The following is a 25,246-nucleotide window of genomic DNA, read 5'->3' on the forward strand; positions in this document are numbered from 1 at the left end:
ATTCAAATAAGCCAAAAGAGGGAGAGAGCGCGAGCACTTTTTTGGTGCCACTGCCCTAAATCAGAAACATAAATGGAAAGCTGATCCTTTTTAGGTCTCTTGCAGTCCCTGAAGAAGAACCTGAAAAGGTGTTGAAAACTGTCCTGTAGATTACTGGCCACCTGGATGGGATGGCAACCACTGCTGGGTCATGGCTTGATTTAAGGTGGGTCACAACAGCAACACTACCACCTTACAAACATCTGATAAAAATGCAATAAATGGGTCTCAAAATGCACGTTGGGGTTAAAGGTGGGACCTGGGTCCCCAAAAGATAAAAACTATTGATGAAGGTCATCCCAACAGAGCTGACATTTTTAGCATTCTGCTTCCAGGCACACTTCCTGTTCTGACTTCAAAAGTATTGTTCCATCTCTGAGCACGAAGCTATAGTACCTCTTCTAGATTACTGGAATTCAACTCCATCTGCCCAGTAGCTTTCATTGCCATTTGTCTCTTGTCTGCCTCTCCTTGCTTAACGAACAAAGAAGTATTACTCACAGCTCTTCACATGGCATTGCTAGCAGCTCAACTGGCATTCTGCTTATGATACAAGACTCTCTCGAAATGAAACTAACTTAGAAAAAGCCAGTACACACTAACAGCCTGTCTGTATCTTAACACATATTTAGAAAACGTGGATTTAAATTACTAACCTCCCTTGGTTTGAATGTAATACACTAAAGCTAAATCTAGAAATCACATTTCCTTCGTGATTGGTGAAGTCTTAACCTCAGAATGTCAAGATATCAAAATTTTCTTTATTTCTTAAAAGCATGCAAATTTATACAACAATCGGATCAGAAATTTAATTACGAACTGTTTCTTTATAATTACTTTTTCACTGAAGTGGGAAAAAAGGATTAATAAGTAAAAATTTTAAAAAATGAGAAAAGGCTTTTAGCCTTCTTACTGCTTGTCTAGCATTAAAATGAGGGCACACAAACTTTTGAAGCACTTTCTACAGAGTTACAAAAACTCTTCCTGCATCCACATATAATGCCAAACCATGGCTTGGTGTCATGCTAATGACAATGATATGCCTTAGTCTAATGCACTCCCTTCTCCCTTGCTGGTTTGTAGGAAGGCATGGTTTGATCAAACCACAATTTGCCACGGTCACATGCAATAGCAAACAATCATTTTCCAAAACACCAGAAATAATAAAAAAGGAAAAAGAGCCTCCTGCATCAAGCTGATGATGGCCCATCTAGTCCAGCAACTTGTTCTCACAGTGACCAACCAAATGCCAATGGGAATTCTGCAAGCAGGGCATGAGTGCAACAAGACTCTGCCCACCTGTGATTCCCTGTTGTAGTAGTTTTAATGTTCTGTGCTTGATATTATTTGATTTTAACTGTATTCTTATTGCTTCTTTTATCTTGTATGGTTTCTTATATCCTATAATGATAGGAATCAATGTTTTTGCACTTGCAGAAGAGTTTCCTAATGTAGTAAAGTGTGGAATTAAAAAGCAAAGGCATTGTCATTGTTCTAACAAGCTTATTCGATCTGCAGGGAATCTGGTGTCAAAGTGAGATACTGCCAGAAGCAGGTGGGACATTTCCAGAGAGGAAAACTGTACAAAGTCAAAATTTGTTAGAGAAATACTAAAGATTGAAGTCTCAACATAAAAATGTCATCCTGCCAGGGAAGATAAACCTACGGTATATTTATCCTATGCACTTAAGTGATGGTATTTGTGTATTTACATATGCAGTTGTGGATGATGCATAGGTTTTGCTTTTCTTTCGTTTTTCTTTTAAAAAATATAAATTTTGTTACGCATTAATGTTTTCGACTGACATATTTGTTAAGTACTTTTTGCTTAGGTTATTTTATCCTACGTGACAAAAAGTAAGTTTTAAAGAGCTTTGTATCACCACAGGTTCCCTGACTCAGGCTAGCATTCACACTGATATTGTCATTATAAACATCTCAATGTTTGGTCTCTCTTTTCTCTAGGATAGGCATATTGCTAATACTTATATAGAACTAATTCTATCCATTGCTGCCAAGAAAACAGACCAAATAATCTCGTTTACCCAGCCTTGCAAACAGGAATGTATAGATGGGATTGAATGTATTATTATTTCAATGACATTTTAAGATGGTCAAGATAAATGCAAGAGGCTGGTTTTAAAAACAAAACCAAACAAGGCAGCCGTTAAGCAGCCAGAATTCCTGGGCTCTCAGTCGCTGTTTGTTATCATTCAAGCACAGCCAATTAACTACTAAGAATATTACACAAGGTTTCAATGGGATGGCAAGGCTTCAACTGAAAAACACCTTCCCTTGTATACAAAAACGAAAGGCTGTTGTAGCACCGCTGTTCACAAAGCCACACCATGGTGGCCACACAAACTCCAGCATGACAACAGAGTGGCAGGCAGCACAGGCAAGCTGTTTAATGGAGCGGGAGGCATTTCACAAAGCAGTTTGCTAATCTACTCTGTGAAGCACCCGCGCTCAGTTAAACATGGGTGCAGAAAGGTTTCATGGAGGGGGAGATGCTTCAGGAAACTGCACTCTGAAGCACCTCCTCTATCATTTAAAATGGGTTGGTGTAAGCTGTGTGGGGAGGGGAGGGGTGAGCAGGCGCATGAGGTGTAAAGGGGGGGGGATTGGTTGCTCAGGGGTAAAGGTTGCCCAGGTGTGGTGCAAGGTTGGTTGGCAAAGGAGTTGGCAGGATTGGCTAGTGGTAGCAACCCTGGGTGGGTGGGTGTTTTGACATAAACACTCCCAACTCTCTTGGGAAAGTAACTTTAAAAAAAAGTTCTCTTGCACTTCTGTGTAAAGGGTGTTTTGTATACATAGGCAAAAAGCTGGTAAGAAAATGCCATTCTTCAATAAATATGCAAGGATTTCAATACCAGAGGAGAGTGGCAGTGCTTTATACAATTATCTATTTCTCTCACAAATACTGATATATTCCAGAAGACTATTATCTTTACAAGCCTCTTCAGGGCATTTATTCCCCATTCTGTCCATTTGTTACAAATCATAGTTACACAAATACATTTGCAGAGCAGCTAGAAAAAGCATTAGATGAGTTTCCATTTGATTTTTCTGGCGCAGCATAATGTTATGCCTTTGTTTCAGGAAACAGATAACACTCACCGCCTTCCAGTTATAATAGGCAAGAGGTCATCTGATTTGGCTTCAGTTATTTTAAACATGACTTTTTGTAAATCTGATATTCCCACAGCCATGTCTTCTAGCATTCCAATTTCTTCACCTTCAGAGAATGAAAATTAAATTACAAAATAGAATGAAAAGAAAAATATGACAGACAAGCTCTAACTGGTCTATTTCAATTTTAACAACATGTAAGAAAAGAGTTCCTAAGCTTCAGAGTCAATGTCATATGTTAATCTCTTATTTCCACATTGACCATGTATCTGCGCAAATATGCCTGTTCCAATTTTTTCCCCAATTTTGATTAGGACTATGTAAAATCTGCCCTGTACCTTCCATGGATATTTCTGCTTTCCCACAAAGCCAACATCACGTGTATGAATTGCAGGTCTGAATTACTCATGGATATTTCACATATAGGATTATCCATAAGAAGTTTTTTATCCAGAACAACAGATGTAACCACAAGTGTTATGATGCAAAAGCCAGTCACATAGACAATAGATTTAATTATGCAAGAGCTTATGCAGTTATCGACTGCTCTTTTCATGGAGCTGATTATAATATTTCCATTTTGTTTGCCTGTTAAGGATGCTTATTCACAGTAGCAAACACAAAGTGAAATCTAACAGTGTCCAACCACCAGTGGTCTGGAAAGCTGAGAAGCTCCCAGGAGCAGATTGGGGGAGGGGAGGGGAGAAGTCTGCTGTCACATTTTTGGATGTCACCCATCGTTTATTCATCGGGTCACTCCTAGTTCAGTTGTAAAGCAAAAATGGGGAATTATTAATGCATTTGAAATCGTAAGCAAGTTTAATTCAATGGATAGTGCGATACTTGGGTCTTGCAAATCTAGGCAGTTTGTCATGCAAAATTGGTAGTAGCTCCACGATGCACATTTATACTGTACATCATTCAGCCACAGTTTGCATCTGTAACACTAGTAGCCCAGAGCCCTCCTAACACAGTAATTCTGATCAGCAAGATAAAATGGTAAAGTACTTGGAATAGTAACACTCAGATATTTATATCCCAACACATAATCTGAAAGTATGGCTTACAAATGGAAAAACAACAACAACATATAGTGTCTTTTTATACTGGTATCAGTCTATCTATACTAGTTAAAACACACTGGCCAGAGGGGCCAGAGGAGGAAAATTGAGTTTGGTTTCCATAATTCCACCCCCTTGTACTCCCAAGAAAGCTGCTCCTGAGAGTCAAGGGAGCTCTTTCAAATGGCATGAGATGTGGTGTGAAGGGCCACAGTTGAAGTGGCAAATAGAAGAAAAAAATGATCACAGATTCCACTCAGTAAGAAGCTGTTTGGATCCAAGTTAATAGAAAACACAGCACATACAATATAATGCAGGTCAGGTAAAGGCAACAAACTGTCCCCCCTCCAACGGTCTTCTGAAATAAAATAATCGATATAGTACTAAATATGTTTATTCAGCCATCCATTCTGCTGCTAGATCTTATACTCCCAAATAAACATAGCTGAGAATATCCACAATATATATATATATATGTTCAATAAATGTTAAAAAGAAAAGAAATTGGCACACAGTTGTGTATCAGAAATACCAAAATGGCCTGGTCTGCACATCACAGTAAACCAAACCATGGCTTGGCTTAGCTTGAACATGCAGATTTCTAGAGGGAGAGATAGCAGCTACTTTGCTCCCTTCCACTGTCATTCTGCTGCTATGCTGAGCAACCCCATTGCTTGTTTTAAGAGTGTAATCTGAACCCAGGTTCATGGTTTAGTTTTCTGTAGACTAACCATGAGCAATAACAGAAGTTAATCCAATGGTTTGTGGCTCTTGGTTTGTCTGGAGAGAACTAAACCATAAGCCTAGATTTAGACATCACCACAAACCAGAGCTTTCCAATCCTTTCATGTTGGTGACACACTTTTTAAGGCATGCATCATTTCATGACACAGTAAATCAGTTTTGCTAGCAAACTGGGAGGTTAAACTAACCCCTTTCCAGGCTTGGGAGGAGCTTGGGGAGCATTCATGCGACATACTTACACACTAACGTGTCGCGACACAGAGTTTGGAAAGCTCTGTCTTAAACAAAGCTATGGTTTAGCTCACCACAGGAGCAAAACTGCCAAGATCTCACCAAGAGCTCTTGTCTATTCTTCTTAGCTTTTTAAAAACACTTTAATGTAGCCATCTGAGTGTATAACACTTACTATATGTACTGAGGAGTCCTTCATACTGAACAATTAGCCCGACCGTGTGAAGCTGCTGAAGGAAGCCTTGATCCCGCAAACTGGAGTGCAATTTGATTATAAACCCACAGACCAATCCAGCAAGCTAGAGTAATGACAATAACCAAATAAATACCAATTATATTAGAAAGAAAGAAAGCTAACAAGAGTCATTTACAAAATTCACTCAGCATTAATAACACAAATTCAGCTTGAACCAAGTCCCACTCTTTTGTCTGTGAAGCTGAATGTTGGAAAGATATGTCTAAAGCATTTATTCTCAAATAGTACTACAGAAGAAACACCACAGATTAAAAACACCCTAAGAGTTTTTAGATCAAGCATATATTTTATAGAATAATAAGGCATTGACACAGATCATAGCCATTCCAGAGATCTGAAGGAATCAAACCTAGCTAGTTGTTTTGGTGTGCAGCCTGTCCTTATAATATGAATTTAGCCATTGAAAGGAGAAGATGAGCAAACAGTAGGAAAGAGAGTGGATATTTGGATTATTAAAAGCCTCCCACTGAGCAATGGACCATTATCCTGCCACTAGATAAAATTGACTAATTTAACTTTTCTTGATTTCATGTTTTCAAAATCAAATCTCCAGTTTGTGCTTTCCCCCCTGTTCTGCACCTTCCACTGAAACCATGTTTTCTAAATAGGTGTATAAGTGCAACCATATCCCGTAAGACATGATTTTGTTTCCAAAAGCATCACATTTGTTCATTTGCTGCATAGTGTAACTTGAAACTACACTCCTGGCTTGTAAAACATCTATTTATCTGCTCACATTCCTATGCTTCATCTTATGAATGAATCGGGTCTGTAAATTCACCAGGCACATCTTCACATTATTAATTAATGATTATGGCATTATATATGTATATTTCACAAAGAACAGGTATGACATTACTGTAAAAACATGGAAACATACAAGTTCTGCACTTAATATCTCATTTTAAAATACCAAAACCGTTTGTCTAGATGTGAAAAAGGGAAACATCTTTGCCTTGTGTTACTGTTGTCCCAGATCCAAAGTCCTCTGGGCATGAGCAGAAAAGCACATCTGTGCAGTCATGGGAGGCTCCTAATGTCTCATTATATGCTGCTCCAAAGGAACACCAACTGTTGCTGGAAGGAGAAGCCAAAAAGCCCCCTTGTGAATGGGCAGAACACCATTGCCCCATTGTGCATGGCATTTCATGACTGTTCAGATGAAGACCATGTTTCCTTTTTAAAATGTGGAAGTATTATGCTTCCATATTTTTATATTATGTGGAATATCTTACATTAATGACTAAAATGGGTAATTGGATTTTGCATTATTGACAAAACAGTTTGCACATTTTTGTTGTTCCCTGAGGAAGGGCCTGTGGAGCTGAAAATGTGTTCATCATGAAAGGGTATTCTGAATTAAAATGCATTTTCCAACAGTGTGGGAAGCTTCCGCTTCTGTGGCATAGAGGCGTCATCTTTGCTAAGGCATTGCCTACAATAATGATAACAGCAGCTGGAGACTGCTTGGGTAGATCTTGTGTAAAACCAGTTGTGTTCTACTGTCAGGACATGGTTGGAGGCACCACCAAACATCTGAGAGGTGGCTTCAGAAGCACTGGCAGAAACATCCAAGACAATCTCCTGTACTTGCACCATGGATTAATAGTGTATTTTCTGGTATATCTGAATGGCCCTTGAGCATCTGAAAACACGCAGTAAAAAGTCCAGAGAGCAGCAGTTTGCCAAACACCTTCCAAATGTGACCGAGTCCCAAGTAGTAAGATGGAGACTTGTTCTTTGGTGTCTCAGTGGAGTACTGCAGCACTAAGGCAACTTTTGTAGAGACAGAAAAGGATTGATCTACTTTTCCACTGTATGCTATGGGCAGAATACCATTCACTGGGATAGCCACATGCCTTTATACTCTAGGAGGTGGCTAAGTTGTTTTTCAAAAATAAAATGACAGCCTGCCTCAGTTAAACCTGGCAGGGTTTAAGTCGACAGCTCTGCAACAAAACAAAACAAATAAGTTTATGAAATGGAAGAAGCACCTACTGCTTGACTGAAGACAATATCTCTTCTTAGGGTCAGCATTAAGCATTGTGGCAAGCTACATGCAAGCTCCTGAAGCAGAACAAAAGACATTGATTGCTTTGCCCTAGTCACCACCTCTCCAATACAGTCCTTCAGCGTAACTGTGAGTGGATAAAGTTGTTCATACCAGTCACCTGTAACAAAGGAGGGAGATCAAGAATGGTGATCAAGGTAGAGAAAAATCTCCTTTTCAAAGTAGAAAAATCAGTGGATGTAATCCTTTCTCTTTGTGCACACACACTAAGCTATGGTCAGGTGCCTGCAGCAGTTCCTCTCACACACTGCTGCTTCTGGTGTATGAGATTATTAGCTCAGCTCATCCCTGCATTCTCAATACAACACCACATCCACAAAAATCAACTTGTTGTTCATAGCCTAGTTGATGCAATTAAATGAACTTCCCAAAGTAACAGCAGCCTGAGAAGAAATCAAAGCTGGAAAACAAAATAAATAAAATGCTTGTTCAACTGAGCGAAATAGTTATGATACTCTGATCTTCAAGTCAAGCTAAGGAAGTGCAACATATTGATTTCTTTATCGAGTGATTGCATGTAGTAAAAAAACAAAACCCAAACCCAACAACCCATGGATATATACTAGAGAACACAAACTTCCTCCTGGCTTTGAGAGGAAACAGTTAATCAGCAGCTTGACATATGACAAATTCACTTTCTGACATTCATGGGGGGGGGGACTGCCAATTTATTCTTATTTTACAAGGGGTTACAACAACTGTACATTGCCAACGCAGCTTAAAAGCAATTCATTCCCTTTACATCCTCCACCACCACCCACAACATGTCTGTGAGGCCTTTCAGCCAGCCTACATATTGCAGTAATCTAACCTAGAGGTTGCCATAGTATAGATGGCAGACCTTTGGCTATCCCTGTCCAGCCAGGGGCACAGCTGGGCCACCTGAGCCTCAAGCAACAGCCATGGATCCAGAAACATCCCCAAGCTACATACCTGCTCCTTCAGAGGGAGTATAACTCCATCAAGAGCAGGCAACCTACCACCCATCTGGATCAGGGAACCGCCCACTACCAGTGCCTCAGTCTTATCTGGCTTGAGTTTGAGTTTGTTGGCTCTTATCCAGCCCATTACTAATACAAGACAACGGTCCAGCACATCCACTGCCTCACCTGTAGATGTAAAGGAGAGGTAGAGCTCTGTGTCATCAGCATATTGCTGACAACACTCCAAAACTCATTATATGAAGATGATGTACAGATGGTATATGACACCAGTGCTGTTAGGGAAAATGTACAAAACTAGTTCAAATATATGTTGGAAGTGTAAGAAAAAGGAGGGGACATTTTGTCATATGTGGTGGAATTGTAATGTAATTAAAAAATTTTGGGAAATGATATATAACGAATTGGAGAAAATGTTCCATTTAACATTTGTTTAAAAACCTGAAGCATTTGGATTGTAGGGAAAAAGCTGAAAAACATCTTCATGTATGTGACAACGGCTGCGAGAGTCCTAATAGCACAAGGATGGAAGACTGAAGAAATTCCAACTAAAGAATCATGGCAAGAAAAACAGACTATGCAGAACTGGCAAAATTGACACATAAGATATGGGACAAGGATAACTGATTTTAAAGATGAATGGGAACTCTTTACAAAATATTTGAAGAGGCAACAAAGTGAATTGGACTCCTTGGCAGAATTTGAATAAACTTTCACAAACTTTTTATTGACAATAATCAGTTAAACAATTTAAGGATCTATACAACTTTGCAACATGCAGAGAATAGCATTCACAGAGAAACCAAAGACTGGAACTGAGGGAAGTTGGGGTGGGGGTGGGGGTGGGGGTGGGTGGGTTTTGTGTGGGAGGGTGGGGGAAGGGAGGAAAAATGGGGGGATTAAGGATGATATGCTTTTGGATAATATGTTTTATTTAAATTTTCAATAATTTTTTTTTTTTTTAAAAAAGACAACACTCCAAAACTCTGGATAATTTCTACAATATATCCATAGAGTGCTTCCATATTTCCCCCAAGTTAATTTCTACTCCTTTAATCACTATAGATAACTTTATTTTTCATCTGTTCCCAATTTGAATTCATTTTTAATTCAGAGTTTGAATTAACGTACTGGATACAATGTACTCCCTCTAGAGGCTTAAAAGAGAGACTGCTGCATTGAGGTAGAAACAGTGGGATTTTCCAACTGCAACTGTTCCTGTGGGAACGACCTTGAGATATGAGCGGCCCACTGGATGAAATATCAACAAGATCCAAAGCAAAACAGGCTCAGGCTCAAAAGAAAAGAGGCTCCTTGACAGGAGCAACAGCAACACAGGAAAGAACAACAACGGTATCAATGGATTCTATGACACAGGCTCTACTCAGGATAAATGAATCTTTAGAATCACTTACTAGGCAATCTACAGAGAACTCCAAGAAACTGACTGAATTGACAACAAGATTGGATTTGAACACGACAATAATATCGACTAATACAGACTCTATAAACCGTTTAATTCAGGAAAGTACAGAGACGAGGAAAATAGCCGAAAGCGCGAGGACCACGGCCGAGGAAACCAAAGGGAAATTTGTTCCTATTGCAAAGAAGGTACATGAGCATGATGAAGCCCTGGCCCTCATGGAATTGGAGAGGAAAGGCAAGAATTTGAAATTGAGACTGGTACCTGAGGAGGAGGAGGACAAGCTCGGGGAATTCCTTACAGACAAGTTCCAAGAATTTTGGGGTGAAGAGTTGGGGGAAGAGGAAGAGGACTTTACAATAACTACAGCCTTCCGGATTGGCAGAAAGCAAGGTAAGAAGCCAAGGGATTGCTTAATAACTCTCAGATCTAAGGAAGAAAGAGATAAAATATTGAACCTACATTTCCAGAGGGCATTGGTTATCAAAAATTCCCAAATACAGATCTTCAAGGATATTCCTAGATACTTTTTGGAGGTCAGAACACAATTTAAAGACCTAGTTGACTTATTAAAACAAAACAACATCCAATTCAGGTGGGAATTCCCACAAGGGTTATCCTTCAACTTCAAAGGGAAAAAAATCAAAATAAAAACAATTCAAGACAAAGAACACTTTTTGGAGAGAAACTTTGAGGACTTTCAGAAAGGAACTGCAGAGAGGGAGACACTGGATATTACAAACCTATCGTTTGGATTGAACCCAGCACCGACTGACGAGGAACAAGAACTTGGAGCAGTGGGTGGGAAAAATACCCAATAACAAAAATGTCTCTGCAACTTCTGAGTTGGAACTGCAATGGTCTAAACCAGTGTTTCCCAACCTTGTGCCTCCAGCTGTTTTTGAACTACAACTCCCATCATCCCTGACTATCAAGACCAGTGGCAAGGGATGATGGGAATTGTAGTTCAAAAACAGCTGGAGGCACAAGGTTGGGAAACACTGGTCTAAACCATCCCCGAAAAAGAGACCAAGTTTTCCACATACTAAAGAAAGAACAGCTAGATATAATTTGCTTGCAAGAAACCCATATTGCCAGGATACACAGGAAACTTTTGATAAATAAGAGATTAGGTCTGGAATTTGTTTCCTCAGACAAAGTTAAGAAAAGAGGGGTGGTGATTTATGCCAAGGAAAAGTGGGAACCAAAAATGATCTTTAAAGATGAGGAAGGAAGATACCTGGCAGTAGAAATTCAAATTCAAGGAGAAAAGATCTTAACTGTTGGAGTTTATGCACCAAATGAGGGGAAGGCAGAGTTCTTTAAGAAGTTGCATGAGACCTTAATGGACTTTATGGACTTTAAAATTATAATGATGGGAGATTTTAACGGAGTTGTCTCCACAAACATGGACAAAGCACAAAGACAAGTAATATCCAAGGATGGGAGACTACCAAAGACCTTTTTCGAACTCACTGACACCATGGACTTGATCGACATCTGGAGAACTAGGAACCCTCTGGAAAGAGAGGGAACCTTCTTCTCGGAAGCAAAAATGACCTGGACTAGAATTGATCAAATTTGGATTTCTAGCAGTCTGGCACCAAGAGTGAAAAAAACAGAAATCTGCACAAAAACCTGCTCCGACCATAATGCAGTCAAGATGGAAATGAAATTAACAACGGCTGGAACCTTCAGATGGAGAATGAATGACACCCTATTTAGAGATGAAGAAATTTATCATAAGGCCCAAAAAATATTGAAGGATTACTTTGAGATAAACTTGAGAACTGAGGTGGAAAAAAGAATAGTATGGGACGCAAGTAAGGCCGTGATGCGTGGATTCCTAATTCAGCAAAATTCTATAAAAAGGAAGAAACAAAATGAGAAGAAGGAAAAGATTTTGAACCAGATAAAGGAAGGAGAAAAGAAACTGAGATCTAAGCCGAAGTCTCATGAGATTTTAAGAGAAATAAAGTACCATCAGACGCAATACATGGAATTGATGAATCAGGAAATAGAATGGAAGATAAAGCAAATGAGACAAAGGACATTTGAATCGGCAGATAAATGTGGGAAACTGCTGTCATGGCAACTGAAAAAGAGGCAAAAGTTAAATACGGTGACATCCCTGGAAATAGATGGGAAAATTATCAACAAGCCAAATGAAATAAGCAATTGTTTCCAAAGTTTCTTCAAAAAACTTTACGCACAAGGGCCCACAAATGAACAAGAAATAGAAGAATTCGTTAAAAAATATGGACTATCAAAGATTTCAGAACAAAATAAAAGGATTTTGAATGAAAAAATTACAGAACAAGAAATAGAGGGTGCCATCCAGAATACGAAATTGGGGAAATCACCAGGACCAGATGGTTTGACTGCAAAATACTACAAAGATCTTAAAGAATGGCTAATACAGCCATTGAAGGAAGTATGCAACCAGATACTAGAGGGGAAAAAGGCTCCTGAATCGTGGAAAGACGCATTTATCTCACTTATACCGAAGACAGAAACTGAGAAACATCAAGTTAAAAACTACCGCCCTATATCACTCTTGAATGTGGATTATAAAATTTTTGCAGATGTTTTAGCAAAAAGATTTAAGAGGGTTTTGATGGAGGAGATTCATAAGAACCAAACAGGCTTTCTCCCAGGGAGACATATGTCAGAAAATGTGAGGAACATTATAGACATTTTGGAGATGTTAGAGGTGGACATAAATAGGAAGGCAGTTCTGATCTTTGTGGACGCGGAGAAGGCCTTTGACAACATTTCTTGGAAATTTATGAAGAAGAATCTCCATGGGATGGGGGTAGGCCAAGGGTTTGAAAACGGTATAGGTGCAATATATTCTGAACAAAGAGCGAAATTAATTGTGAACAATGTGGTAATGGATGAGATACCAATAGAGAAAGGTACACGACAGGGATGCCCTATATCCCCTTTACTGTTTATATCGGTCCTGGAGGTTTTATTAAACATGATTAGGAAGGACCAGCTGGTAAAAGGAATACAGGTCGGATCCAAACAATATAAGTTAAGGGCATTTGCAGACGATTTAGTGCTAACTTTGCAACAGCCAGAAGCTAGTACCAAAAGAGTTTTAGAATTAATGGAGATATTTGGCCAGGTCGCAGGATTTAAATTGAACAAACAGAAAACAAAGGTGCTGGAAAAAAATCTAACAAAAGAGGAGAAAGATAGGTTTCAAAGTGAAACTGGGCTGGAAATAGAAAAAAAGGTAAAGTACCTGGGGGTAAATCTGACATCAAAAAATGTGAACCTATTTAAAGACAACTATGAAAAATGTTGGACAGAAGTTAAGAAAGATTTAGACATATGGTCTAGGCTGAAACTTTCCTTGTTAGGCCGAATTGCTGTTATCAAGATGAATGTATTGCCAAGAATGTTGTTTTTATTTCAGACGTTACAAATTCTAGACAAAATGGACTGTTTCAAGAGGTGGCAGAAAGATATATCTAAATTTGTCTGGCAGGGCAAAAAGCCCAGAATAAAATTTAAGATCTTAACTGATGCAAAAGATAGAGGGGGCTTTGCCCTGCCAGACTTAAGACTTTATTATGAATCAGCAGCTTTCTGCTGGTTGAAGCAATGGCTACTTCTTGAAGACACAGACATTCTTGATCTGGAAGGATATGACAATAGTTTTGGTTGGCATGCATATTTGTGGTATGACAAGGTAAAGGTGTATAAAAGTTTTAAGAACCATATTGTCAGGAAAGCATTGTATAATGTTTGGAATAGATATAAGGATTTATTGGAAAGTAAAACCCCTAGGTGGTTGTCACCAATGGAAGCGAAAGCAGTGAAAAAAATTAACATGGACTCTAATTGGCCTAAGTATTGTGAAATTTTAGAATATGATGGCGAAAGACTGAAGCTACAAAGTTTTGAGAAGCTAAAGCATAAAGTTCGAGACTGGTTACACTACCGTCAGATAAATGAGATGTTTAAGCAGGACAGGAAACTTGGTTTTCAGAAGGAGAGGTCAAAGTTAGAAACAGAACTGTTAGAATCCAATACTAAAAACTTATCTAAAATGTATAATCTGCTGCTGAAATGGAATACACAGGATGAAACAGTGAAATCAGCTATGATTAAATGGGCACAGGATATTGGTCATGACATTATGTTTGACGACTGGGAACAGTTATGGACCACCGGTGTTAAATTTACGGCATGTAATGCCCTGAAAGAGAATATAATGAAAATGATCTATAGGTGGTACATGACCCGAGTCAAACTTGCAAAGATTTACCATCTGCACAATAACAAATGTTGGAAATGTAATGAGGCTGAAGGTACCTTTTACCATCTTTGGTGGACCTGCCCAAAGATTAAGGCCTACTGGGAAATGATCTATAATGAAATTAAGAAAGTCCTTAAGTGGACATTTGTAAAGAAACCGGAGGCTTTTCTCTTGGGCATGGTCGGCCAATTGGTATCAAAGAAGGATAAGACATTCTTTATGTATGCAACCACGGCAGCAAGAATCCTGTTGGCAAAGTATTGGAAGATGCAAGAATTACCTACTCTGGAAGAATGGCAATCGAAGGTGATTGAATATATGGGACTGGCAGAGATGACCGGCAGAATCCGTGACCAGAGGAAAGAGACAGTGGAAGAGGACTGGGGGAAATTTAAAACATATCTAAAAAATTACTGTAAAATTGTGGACTGATAAGATGTTAAGGGGTAGGAAACAAAGAACTACAGCTGTAAATCTTAAACTTCAAGGAAATTTAAAAGGGACTTAACTAAAGACTGATTGATGAGTTGCTCGAAAAATGGTAAAACAAGGATGTGGCGAAGGGAAGGCATGGGGAAGTCAATTTTTGTTGTTTGTTTTTGATGTTTGTGTTTGTCTTGTATTGTCATTAATATGTCTAAAAACTAATAAAAATATTTAAAAAAAAATGAATTAACTAGTGTGATGAAAAGTGGAAATAAAAACCCAGGTGTGACCTCATTTTTGCCTTTGAACAAAGATACAGATTGCTCCTTACTAGAAACATTTTTCCTAATGCAAACATTGCCTTTTTTCTTTCCTTTTTTTACAACTGTAGCAGATTTAGCATCCTTTGGTGCTTTTGTGATTCTCACAGTATCCTGGGCTCTTCCCCCCCCTTCCTCTGTCAGTTCCCACTGGTAACGACAAAGTTTATTGTATGACCTACCATTCCATACATTTACTTAATTGTTCATTCCATCTTTGTAACTGAAGGCGAAGAGCATTTGCTTAAAATTAGGTTCCTAACAAATCCTGAAACCACCAAGCTATTATATAGCACAGCTAATTTAGCATCTAAGCAAAACTCATGATTTCAGTATTCTAAAAATGAACTGCAAATTCAACTGTAACTGCTAGAGGTTTGGAAAGTGTTAAACTCTGCTATACCACAAGATAACATTTGACCTCAACCAACATCTACCTTACATTAGCATCACAAGTACTTATTATAGTACAAATGTATAGAACATATTGAAGCTATGTGTTTCACAATACTTATGAACACTGCAATATTTTATATTGAAGATTTCCCCAAAAGTCTCAGGAGCACAGAGTTCTGTCTTAATATAATATATTCATGTTGTGATAGCAATACAGTGATACTGACTATAATGCTTTTTAATATCTTGGAGGCCTAATACAATGTTAAGTGAAATTCAGTTATTTATGTAAGCCATCCAGTCGCTTTGCATGGAAATTTTGATTAGTTTTTCCACTGTTATGTTTTATCTCCAGTAGGTGGAGCCACTTAATAAGCCTGAAACACCAACATATAATCAGTTATTATTCAAATAAACCGGTATCCTAGGCTATGTACACAAAACCAGCTCAAAATGTTTTTCCCCCACTGCATTTCAAGTTGTATTTACATGTTGCTGTACGCACCAGAGAGAGGCCAGAGATGTCTTCGCCGAATGCAAATTACCTGTAACATCTGCCCCCCAACTCCTAGTCATGAAGCTGCCACAAATGCATGAACAGCAGTGTCAAAAGTACACACCTCAGCTTAACTGCGAAGTGAATGTGGCTTAAATTTTCAAAGTTGGAAGTTGGTTTGAAGGAAAACACATCACGCAACAGTATTCCTCAAGAAGCTAAAGGAAATATGTGGATTGTGGCTAGCATCCTGTGTACATGGTTTCAAACAATGGCAATCAGAGTGTACTGGAGCTACAGTACATGGTAATGTGTACACCATTTTAGAGCCCCCCAGTGGGCTCAGTCCAGATTACATTAGTTAAACTTAGGTCCCATTGAACAAAGTCATGGCTAACTTGCCTCACTGATTTCAATGACGTCTAACCTAGCCTGGATCCAGCCTATTTAATTCCTCGATTCTGGGCTTTCTAATATTCTGAAGGGATGTTTAGGCATTAAATGCACTACCACCCCTTTACAGGAAGGGATCTGCACAAATCCTTTTCTGATATTATACTGGATGAAAAGAAACACAAAATAAATCGACCTGTGCCATTTCCTTGTAGCATCTGCAGATGGAGCTTTGAGGCAATGCTCACAGGTGTACTTAAGAGCCCAAAGCCATGCATCCTCTTCCACCTTTGACAGCAACCTATATCCAAGCCTCAGTGGGCCAAAAGCAGAGATCAGGATCATGACCTGAAAAGCAAACCACTCCAGATTGTTCAAGTAAAATAGCCTATGCTGTACAATATGACCTGCAGTTCTCTGAAGCTGCAGAGGACCCCTGCCTCTCAGCTCTGCAACTGCATACTGAAAATTACATGCATGCAATTGCAAAATACAATAACAACTTTTTTTTTTCATATTTGCAAGGTATACAAGTTGAGCATTACATTCTGCTTTGCTGGGGGAAGGGAATACAAAAGACTTTGTACTTTCTCTTCAGTAAGATTTGCAGCAAAGGTGCAAACAGCAGCCCTCGAAATTCCAAGCAACTGGAGTATTTTTCACCTACTACAACAGATCTTTCTGAAGAGGAAAGAGTTACAATTGCAGACCTTGAAGAACAGGTTGTTCTGTTGCAATGGTATTTAAGGCTCTACTGCATACATACTTTCCTTCCTTCCTTTTCTCTCTGCTCAGCTGATGACCCAGAGAGGACCCAGAGGGCCTCATAAGTTACCATGGGGTAGTCTGTCCTTTATAACAATATGTAAAGATAGGAACAATTACCTACCTGATATCTAGTGCACCCACATAACTTGGATTTAAAGGAATATGCAGACATTCTTATGTTGCATTCACAAATAATTTCTTTTATAGGAGAGCTGCCTCACAATATCACCACTTTTTACAGAAGTAATGGTATATAACCAACATCAAAACAGAAAATAACCACCTTTCTTTAGTAACAGGGATAAGAAAAAAGGTAGCATAGGCCAGTGGAATATGCTTAATTTCATCCCATCTTTGTCACAATCTTTTGTTCTCTTCACTGTGAATACCGCCAACGTGGCTAGCCACCAGCTGAGGAATTAAATAGGTCAAAGATATGGAGAAGATGGTGCTTCTTGATTAATGCCACATTTAAGCAAGTGAGGCAAACCCTGAAGTTCTAAGGAGCTTGAATAAAATTCAATACAGTATAATTAGACATTATATACTAAACCAAAAGGTTTTATTTATAAAAGCCTCATAGCTCAGGATTATTCATACAATACAGAGTCAATTAACCATTTGCTTCATGAATGTAATTCTAGTTAAGGACCCATTACCTAAGCTCTTTGGGATGGATTAATGTCTTCTCCAATATTTGGACTGCACTTCATACATTCAAGGACTGAGTTGCCCTTCTGCGTAGCACTGTAGTTTATTATTTTTATTAGCTTATTTTATGTGGGGTGAAATAACATTAATTGTCATTATATTTGCTCTTGTAGAACTTCAAGGAGGAATTCAACTGGGAGAGCAGCTTTGAGGCATTATCCTGAAACATTACAGCATTTGGGGGCCCTTTGAGTTAGGAATGTGAAGAACATCTTACTCATGTCCATGGAGTTTTCCACTATCCATTTTATCATGTTGGCTCTCGATGGATCTCCATCTTGCTCAAGAAACAGGTGCACATTCAGCTGTTAGTCACCACGCAAGTTCACTTCAGGGTAATTGAACATCATCTACAGCCTCCATGCAAAGGCTGCAAAGATCAGCTAGCTGTCAAACTTTCTTTCACTTCCACAGTGGATCTGGGGGGGGGGGGGGAGAGAAATCCCTTCACTGTGAGTTTTGCTGCTGCTCTTCGCAGCCTTTGCATAACATAAAACATCTTGCTTCATCAAGGAGACGTATGGGGGAAAGCTGCAAGGAGCTGCGATAAGTGTCAAGTAGTCACGGGGAACCTTTTGACTGTAGAGGTGAAACTGACAAGAGGTCTGAAGTTCCTTGTCAATTTCATATCTAGAGTAAAAGTATTTCTAAGGACTGATGGCTCTATGAGATGACAGGTTCCCAGTTTCACTACAGTTCTTCTCAGCCTCTCTATACAATTCTCCGAGATTCCACAAAGTGCTTTACATACCATCACATCTAGTTTTTCTTTCTGAGCAGCATGTCAAGATATTACAACATCCACCCAGCAAGAATGTCTCCTATCAGCAGAAAACAAACTGAGTATGATTTAGCATAGAGTGGGTTTTTTTTAAAAAAATATATTATTATTTAAAAATACTTGTACACCCCAGTGGAATTGCAATTCTTGGGTCACAATTTGAACCTTATGGATTATTGTAGCATCCATGCTTTGGGTGAAAGAGTCAGATAAAAATGAAATGAAACAATGGAAGATTTGACTGTGTAAGCATTATGGCACAGTCTAAATCAGCCTTTCTCAACCTGTGGGTCCCCAGATGTTGTTGAACTCAAACTCCCATTACTCCTAGCTAGCAAGGCCAGAGCTCAGGGATGATGGGAGTTGTAGTCCAACAACATCTGGGGACCCACAGGTTGAGAACCGCTGGTCTAAATGCTACGTTTCTGGAACCCTCATTTGGGTGTTATGGGTATGAGGCACAGTTGGAAGCACAACTGGTCTAGAACCATCCCAACCTATTAGCTAGATATTATTCATGGTTGTCACCATTCTCCTCCTCCTGCATATCTCCTGGCTGACACAGATAGCACGGAAAAAGAGGCCAGCATGGAGAATGGAAGAAACAGCAGGGGTATCTCCTGGTACTCAAAAGTTAGAAAGGGATTATTCCAACTCACTCCTCAATGTAGCATGCAAGTGCAGCACTTCACACAGGTGACTGTCCAACCTTAGCTTATATGAGGTAAAGGAGAGTCCATCACCTTCCCAAGACATGTTTATTCCACTGTCAGACCACTCATACTGCTATGAAATCTCTTCCAATGTTGAGCCAAGATCTGTTTGCCTTCAGATTTTCTGCCCACTTGTTCTAGTTTTGCCCCCCCCCCCCCGAAAGAAAACAACTCTGCTCCACCTTTTGCATGAGAGCCCTTCAGATATTTGAAGACCATGACTGAATCTCCCCTTAAGCTTCTCTTGGCTAAACAAGCCCACCTCTTTCAACTACTTCTCACAGGACTTGGTTTCCATCCCTATCTCCATTCTGATCACCATCCTCTGGACATGTTCCTGTTGCCCAGCATCTGTTCTCAGATGTGGCATCCAGAACTGGATTCAAGACTCCAGATGGGGCATGAACAGCAGAATAGAGTGTAACCCTTACTTCTCATGATCTGGATACTATGCTTCTGTTAAGGCAGCCTAAGATTGCACTGGCCCTATTAGCAGCCATGTCACAGTGCACAATCCAATCCTGTCAAGCACCTATTATTTTGCAAACTGAGCCTGAAAATTTTGGGAATATATATTCATGCATAGTTTGTCACTTTTATAATATTACTGTTTCTAATGCCATCAATTATGACCTACATGAATAAGAGTAGGATGGATATTTGGAAAAGTTGTTCTGTGAGGTTGTCAAAAAGAGGGGGGAGGGAGTTCCAGTTGGCTGATGGCTCTCTCTGGCAAATAGGGCTTTTATTTTAGGAAACAAGATTTCTTGGGAATATAAATGTCACATTACAGGACAGTTGTGCCCATTTGCCTAGAGACACCCTGATAAGGTCAGAGATGATGACCTTTCATCATGCAGCCAGAAAAGGGGCATGCAATCCTAAAGGTCTACAATCAATATGTCAGTCTACTTGTCACACAATAAGAGACTGAGCAGAGAGTATAGGAAGCCGAGAGACAGAGCCATTTGGGGGCAAAGCCCTCTGCAGCACCTAAAAGCACTGTGAAGCATCCATCGTCACCTTGTTTTAATGGTGATAATGGTGTGCAGAGGAGGCTGCAGAATAGGAAAGAGGATAAGGCATAGATATGGGGATGATCTATGTGCAAGGGTCTAGATTCAGGTAGATAGCTGTGTTGGTCTGACGTAGTTGAAATATATAAAAAAATAAAAAAATTGTCCAGTAGCACCTTAGAGACCCACTAAGTTTGCTCTTGGTATAAGCTTTTGTGTGCATGCACACTTCTTCAGATACACTTCAGTGTATCTTCAGTGTATCTTCAGAAGTGTGCATGCACACAAAAGCTTATACCAAGAACAAACCTAGTGGGTCTCTAAGGTGCTACTGGACAATTTTTTTTCTTTTTTCTTTATCTATGTGCAAGGGAGAATTGGAAAAAAGTGAGGAAGGTAGAAAGAAAAGGGGGGGTTGAAAAGAGGGGGTGCAAAGGGGATCACAAAAAGGAGGGAGGAGGGACCAGGGGAATGGGTTTGAAGACGGAAGCAGTGGCACGAAATGGTTTGAAAAAGAGGGCCCTCATAATTGGGTGGAAGGTGAAAAGGATAATTCATAGTTGCAATGTGTGGGAGGAGGAAGATTCTGGTGGTTTACGTGGTTTGTGTGCAGGGGGGGTCGTTCCACAAAAGGAGGGAGGAGGCGGCATGCACATGGAGTGAAGGTGAAAACAGGTGCAAAGTGGGATTGCAGAACAGAAGAGAGAAATTCAGAATAGGAATGGGTAGGTGAAAAGTGAGCTTAGTAGTTGCCTGGGCTAGGAAAAGGAAGTTATAGTGGGTTAATGTGGGGGGGGGATGACAGTGGAGTTGGCGAACTGAGTGATCAGAAATTCAGCCCTTAATAAATAGAATCTCTCTGTACAGCAAGTATGATAATCCACACAATGTTGGGAGTTCATTTTGAAAAAGGGAAATCTACAGCCTGAATTCTATGGAAAGAGACATGGAAAATATTAACTTTAATTTTCTCCTGCAAACACAGAGGCTGTACAGTGCTATACAACAATCCTCTACCTTAAAAAATGAATGCTTTCTACTTGCTTTATCCTGCAGTGAAATCATAATACTGTGCTGATGACACCATAGATAGTTACCATGGAAACTGATCTCTCAAATTCAGCCTTAAGAAAGTACTCAAACATTGGTCTTCAAGAAGGATCAGAGATAATATATTCCTAATTTAAAGCTAGCTATCTAAGAAATAAATCGAGGGTATGCAGACTTTAACAGAAAATACCACAAGCATGTAAAACAACAGCAAACCACACCACAGAAGTGTTGCATCAAAAGAATAGTACAAAAAAACCCATTTAAACAATTAAGTGTTACACAGATTTGTAGGAAATTCTATTTTGATTCCATAGCATCCAAACAACAATTTTCCTTAAAATAATATCTTCCATTTGCTAATCTACTACAAGCAACTTACTATTCAGCTTTCCTGCTGGACGCGCGCGCGCACACACACACACACACACACTACAGCCACAAATATAAAATGTTATAGCAAATTGGGGTGGCGAGTACATACACAGTAAATCATGCATATGTTAGCTTTGCCTCCTACAGTAAAGACATTACTGTAGAAATTGCAACTGAAAATCCCAAGGTGAAAGCTGTGCCACACAGTTTTAAAGCACCAGTGTTTTAATGGTCAGTAGCTGTAGGGAATTTAAAAAATGTTAAAGCCACAGAGAACATTCTCCACAGCAATTCATAATATTAGTTATCTATTACTGGATGCCTAAGTTTGGGCACTCAGTACTTGCATTCGCAGAAATGTTACAAATTGACAGCATCACAAGATCTTGTGTGAGTAGCAGTCCTGTTTATTTATATCACAAAGTCAAGATGCACAGAGCTGGAAAGAACCTGATGGGCCTCTAAGTTGGAGCAGATGATCCTCAGGGTCCCTTCCAACTCTATGATCCAATGATGATAGTAATAATGTCATTATTTGTACCCCATCCATCTGACTGGATGGCCCCAGTCACTCTGGACAGCTTCCAGCAGTCTAAGATTTCTGGGCTAAACACAAACTGTAGAAAAGACTATAGAACCCAGTGGCGTAGCATGGGGGGTGCAGGGGGGCCCGGCCGCACCGGGCGCAACATCTGGGGGTTAGGGTTAGGGGGCGCAAATCCACGGGTTAGGGGGTGCAAATTACTTGCCTTGCCCCGGGTGCTGACAACCCACGCTACGCCACTGATAGAACCTGTTCTTTAACAAGTAAGATGCAGTGCATATGTGTGGGTTGTCAAGCACAGGATCACAGTGGTAATTAGTCACTCATTTCTTTTCAAGAGTAAACAAAACCAAAGATCTTATTAATACTGTCATAAAACATACCTCGTTGCTAATGGTGGTGCTTTGACCCTCTGACTTTTATCTTTACACCCTACCCATAATCCCTTAGCCATATACTTCACAAACTACTTCTTCTTTTACTTTTGTTTTTTCTGTTTGTCAAAGTGCTTCTCTAGCTGCTCCTTTGGTCTCATGATTCCCCCCAATGCTCCCTTAACTAATTAGCCAGCAGTTGTGACTCTGATCGTCCCTGTTGCTTTCTGAAAAAAGCTCAGTCTCCCACTCATTGCATTGAAAAGCTGCCCACCTCTTTGCTCCTTGTTATCTGGTTCTCACTGTCGCTCACTACCTATAATGTCATTTGCTGTTAATTCTCTTCATTCTGCTTTCCCACTCTCACCTTTGCACCACCCACCATGCTTTTCCTTATGCTTAGAACAGGCCCTTCTATTTCCATTAGCAAAAATTCATTTTATTTTATTTTTTGTTAAAAGAGAGCCCGGATTCATCTTTCGCTTGTCACTGTAGCTCCACTGGCACATATTTAGTGCAAAATAAACATTAAGACTACAATATTATGCGTGCTAGTAAGTCCCATTGAACTCCATGGAAATTACTTCTGAGCACACATACAGAGGATTCCACTGCAAGTAGTAACTGTGACCGACAACAGGACAAACCTCCCAAGTCTATTTTTCATGCTAGAAACCAGTTGTGACTATGACCCCACTATTCAGATAGTTTGCACAAACCACAATGATATATTTATTTTGAAAACAGCACATAAATTTATGTCAAAGAGGCATCTGTCAACTGCCTTTCCCTCTATTTCCTACTGAGCCTGGTAAGGGTTAAGTGCGTGCACTTGACTCTTCCTCTGAATACTGTTTTCAAGGAGAGCCTAAAGCAGATTAAAATATGTCAGAAACTTCAAAGCAGAAGACTGTTCTTTCAAAGAGGTTTCCTTGTAGCACACACACAAAAATTAAGCACTGCGAGCAATTCTTGACTCCACTATGGAGATGCAATTTGATAAATAATCATCTCCCCACATTCAAGGCCAGAATCATGCAAAACTATACCATCAGCACTTTCATCTACCAACTCGCCTCCTCTCTCTTTCCTGTGGCCTTTTCATTTTATTCAGCTCTTCAATGATAATAAAAATGTGCTTCCTACCACTTAGATGAGACGCCACATGCTCTGCTGGTAGAGGGTCGTTTCCATTTTCTGTAGTGATGCTGGGCATGTTGTCTTTCTCAAGCAGTCTATCCACCATTGCAATAATGCAGTTTAAACTCTTCCCCACATTGGCCCACACCCTGTCCTGAAAAAAGTATCAGTATCACCACTCAACATTTAAAAATGCATTTAAAGACACAACAGTAGATTCATTAGTTTCCTTACTATAGTGAATAATAAGAAAACAATATATTCCAGCCTTGATTCTACTTTAGCAGAAGATCTTTGTTACTTACTTCAAAGGTACAATTGCAGAATAAATTATTCTGGGATTGTCACTGCATTTAGAATTGCCACAGACTATTCAAGAGGAGCATCCATGTTAGTATATTGCAGCAAAGAGAAAGACACATGTAATACCTCAAAGACTGACAAATATGTCACATATACAGTTGTGGACCACAGCTCCCACTTTGTCAATTTTATTTTGGCAAAATTTATTCTTGTGCAGCTGAAGCTGTTTTGGGCTGATGTATATTCTAAGGGAAGAGTATAGCTATTTTCTTCAAGATGAAATACATTAGTACATGTTTACATAACTGACGAGAAGCCCAGTCCCTGAAGATACTCAATACCTCCAAGTGGGAAGTGGCATTTTAAAAAGTCATATAAAATTAAATTCGTATCCCACCCTTCCTGTGAAAGGAGCACAGGGCAACAAGCATCACATGATAAAGTAACATCCTAAAACATCCTAAAAACAATTCCAGTACAGATGCAGACAGGGAAATATCTCAACTTAAAAGGCTTCTTGGAAGAGGAAGGCCTTTAGTAGGTGCCCAAAGGATGCCATTTTCTAATATTCAAGGGGAAGGAATTCCAAAGGGGAGGTGCAACAACACAAAAGGCCCCATTTCTACATTATGAAGAATGGACCTCCTGATAACACGATATCTGCAAGAGGCCCTTACCTGCAGAGTGCAGTGATTGATAGGGTATACAAGTGAGGCCATTTTTCAGGTATCCTGGTCCCAAGCTATAGAGGACCAAACTAGCACCTTTAACTTATTTAGTAGCTAACTGACAGCCAGTGCAATTCTTTCAACAGTGGGATAATATGTTGACTATATCCTGCCCCAGTGAGAAGAAGAAGAAGAAGAAGAAGAAGAGTTTGGATTTGATATCCCGCCTTTCACTCCCTTTAAGGAGTCTCAAAGCGGCTAACATTCTCCTTTCCCTTCCTCCCCCACAACAAACACTCTGTGAGGTGAGTGGGGCTGAGAGACTTCAAAGAAGTGTGACTGGCCCAAGGTCACCCAGCAGCTGCATGTGGAGGAGTGGAGACGCGAACCCGGTTCCCCAGATTACAAGACTACCACTCGAGCTGCCCACATTTTGCACTAATTACAACTTCTGGATAAATCTCAAGTGCAGCATTGCAGTAATACAGCCTGTGATTACCAGCTCACAGATGACACTGGTCAGGATACACTGATCCAGAAACAGCCATAGCTGGTAAAAGGCACTCCTAGCTACTGAGGTCACCCAGGCCTCTAGCAACAA

General features: G+C 39.7%; 1 protein-coding gene across 5 annotated transcripts in view; it reads right to left on the minus strand.

Annotated features, from left to right (window-relative positions):
* INPP4B (inositol polyphosphate-4-phosphatase type II B) overlaps positions 1–25,246 on the minus strand; it is a gene marked incomplete at its 5' end in the record, with an annotated part of 263,717 nt that overhangs the window by 31,561 nt on the left and 206,910 nt on the right. For all 5 annotated transcript variants that reach the window (XM_081925958.1, XM_081925959.1, XM_081925960.1 and 2 more), the window contains 4 exons: positions 3,160–3,277; positions 5,383–5,506; positions 7,462–7,634; positions 23,681–23,828. In XM_081925958.1, coding sequence (XP_081782084.1) covers positions 3,160–3,277; positions 5,383–5,506; positions 7,462–7,634; positions 23,681–23,828 — 563 coding nt within the window. The remainder of the gene's footprint in view (positions 1–3,159; positions 3,278–5,382; positions 5,507–7,461; positions 7,635–23,680; positions 23,829–25,246) is intronic.

This window comes from Podarcis melisellensis, assembly GCF_964234715.1.
Source record: "Podarcis melisellensis genome assembly, chromosome: 9".
Classification (NCBI taxonomy): Eukaryota; Metazoa; Chordata; class Lepidosauria; order Squamata; family Lacertidae; genus Podarcis; species Podarcis melisellensis.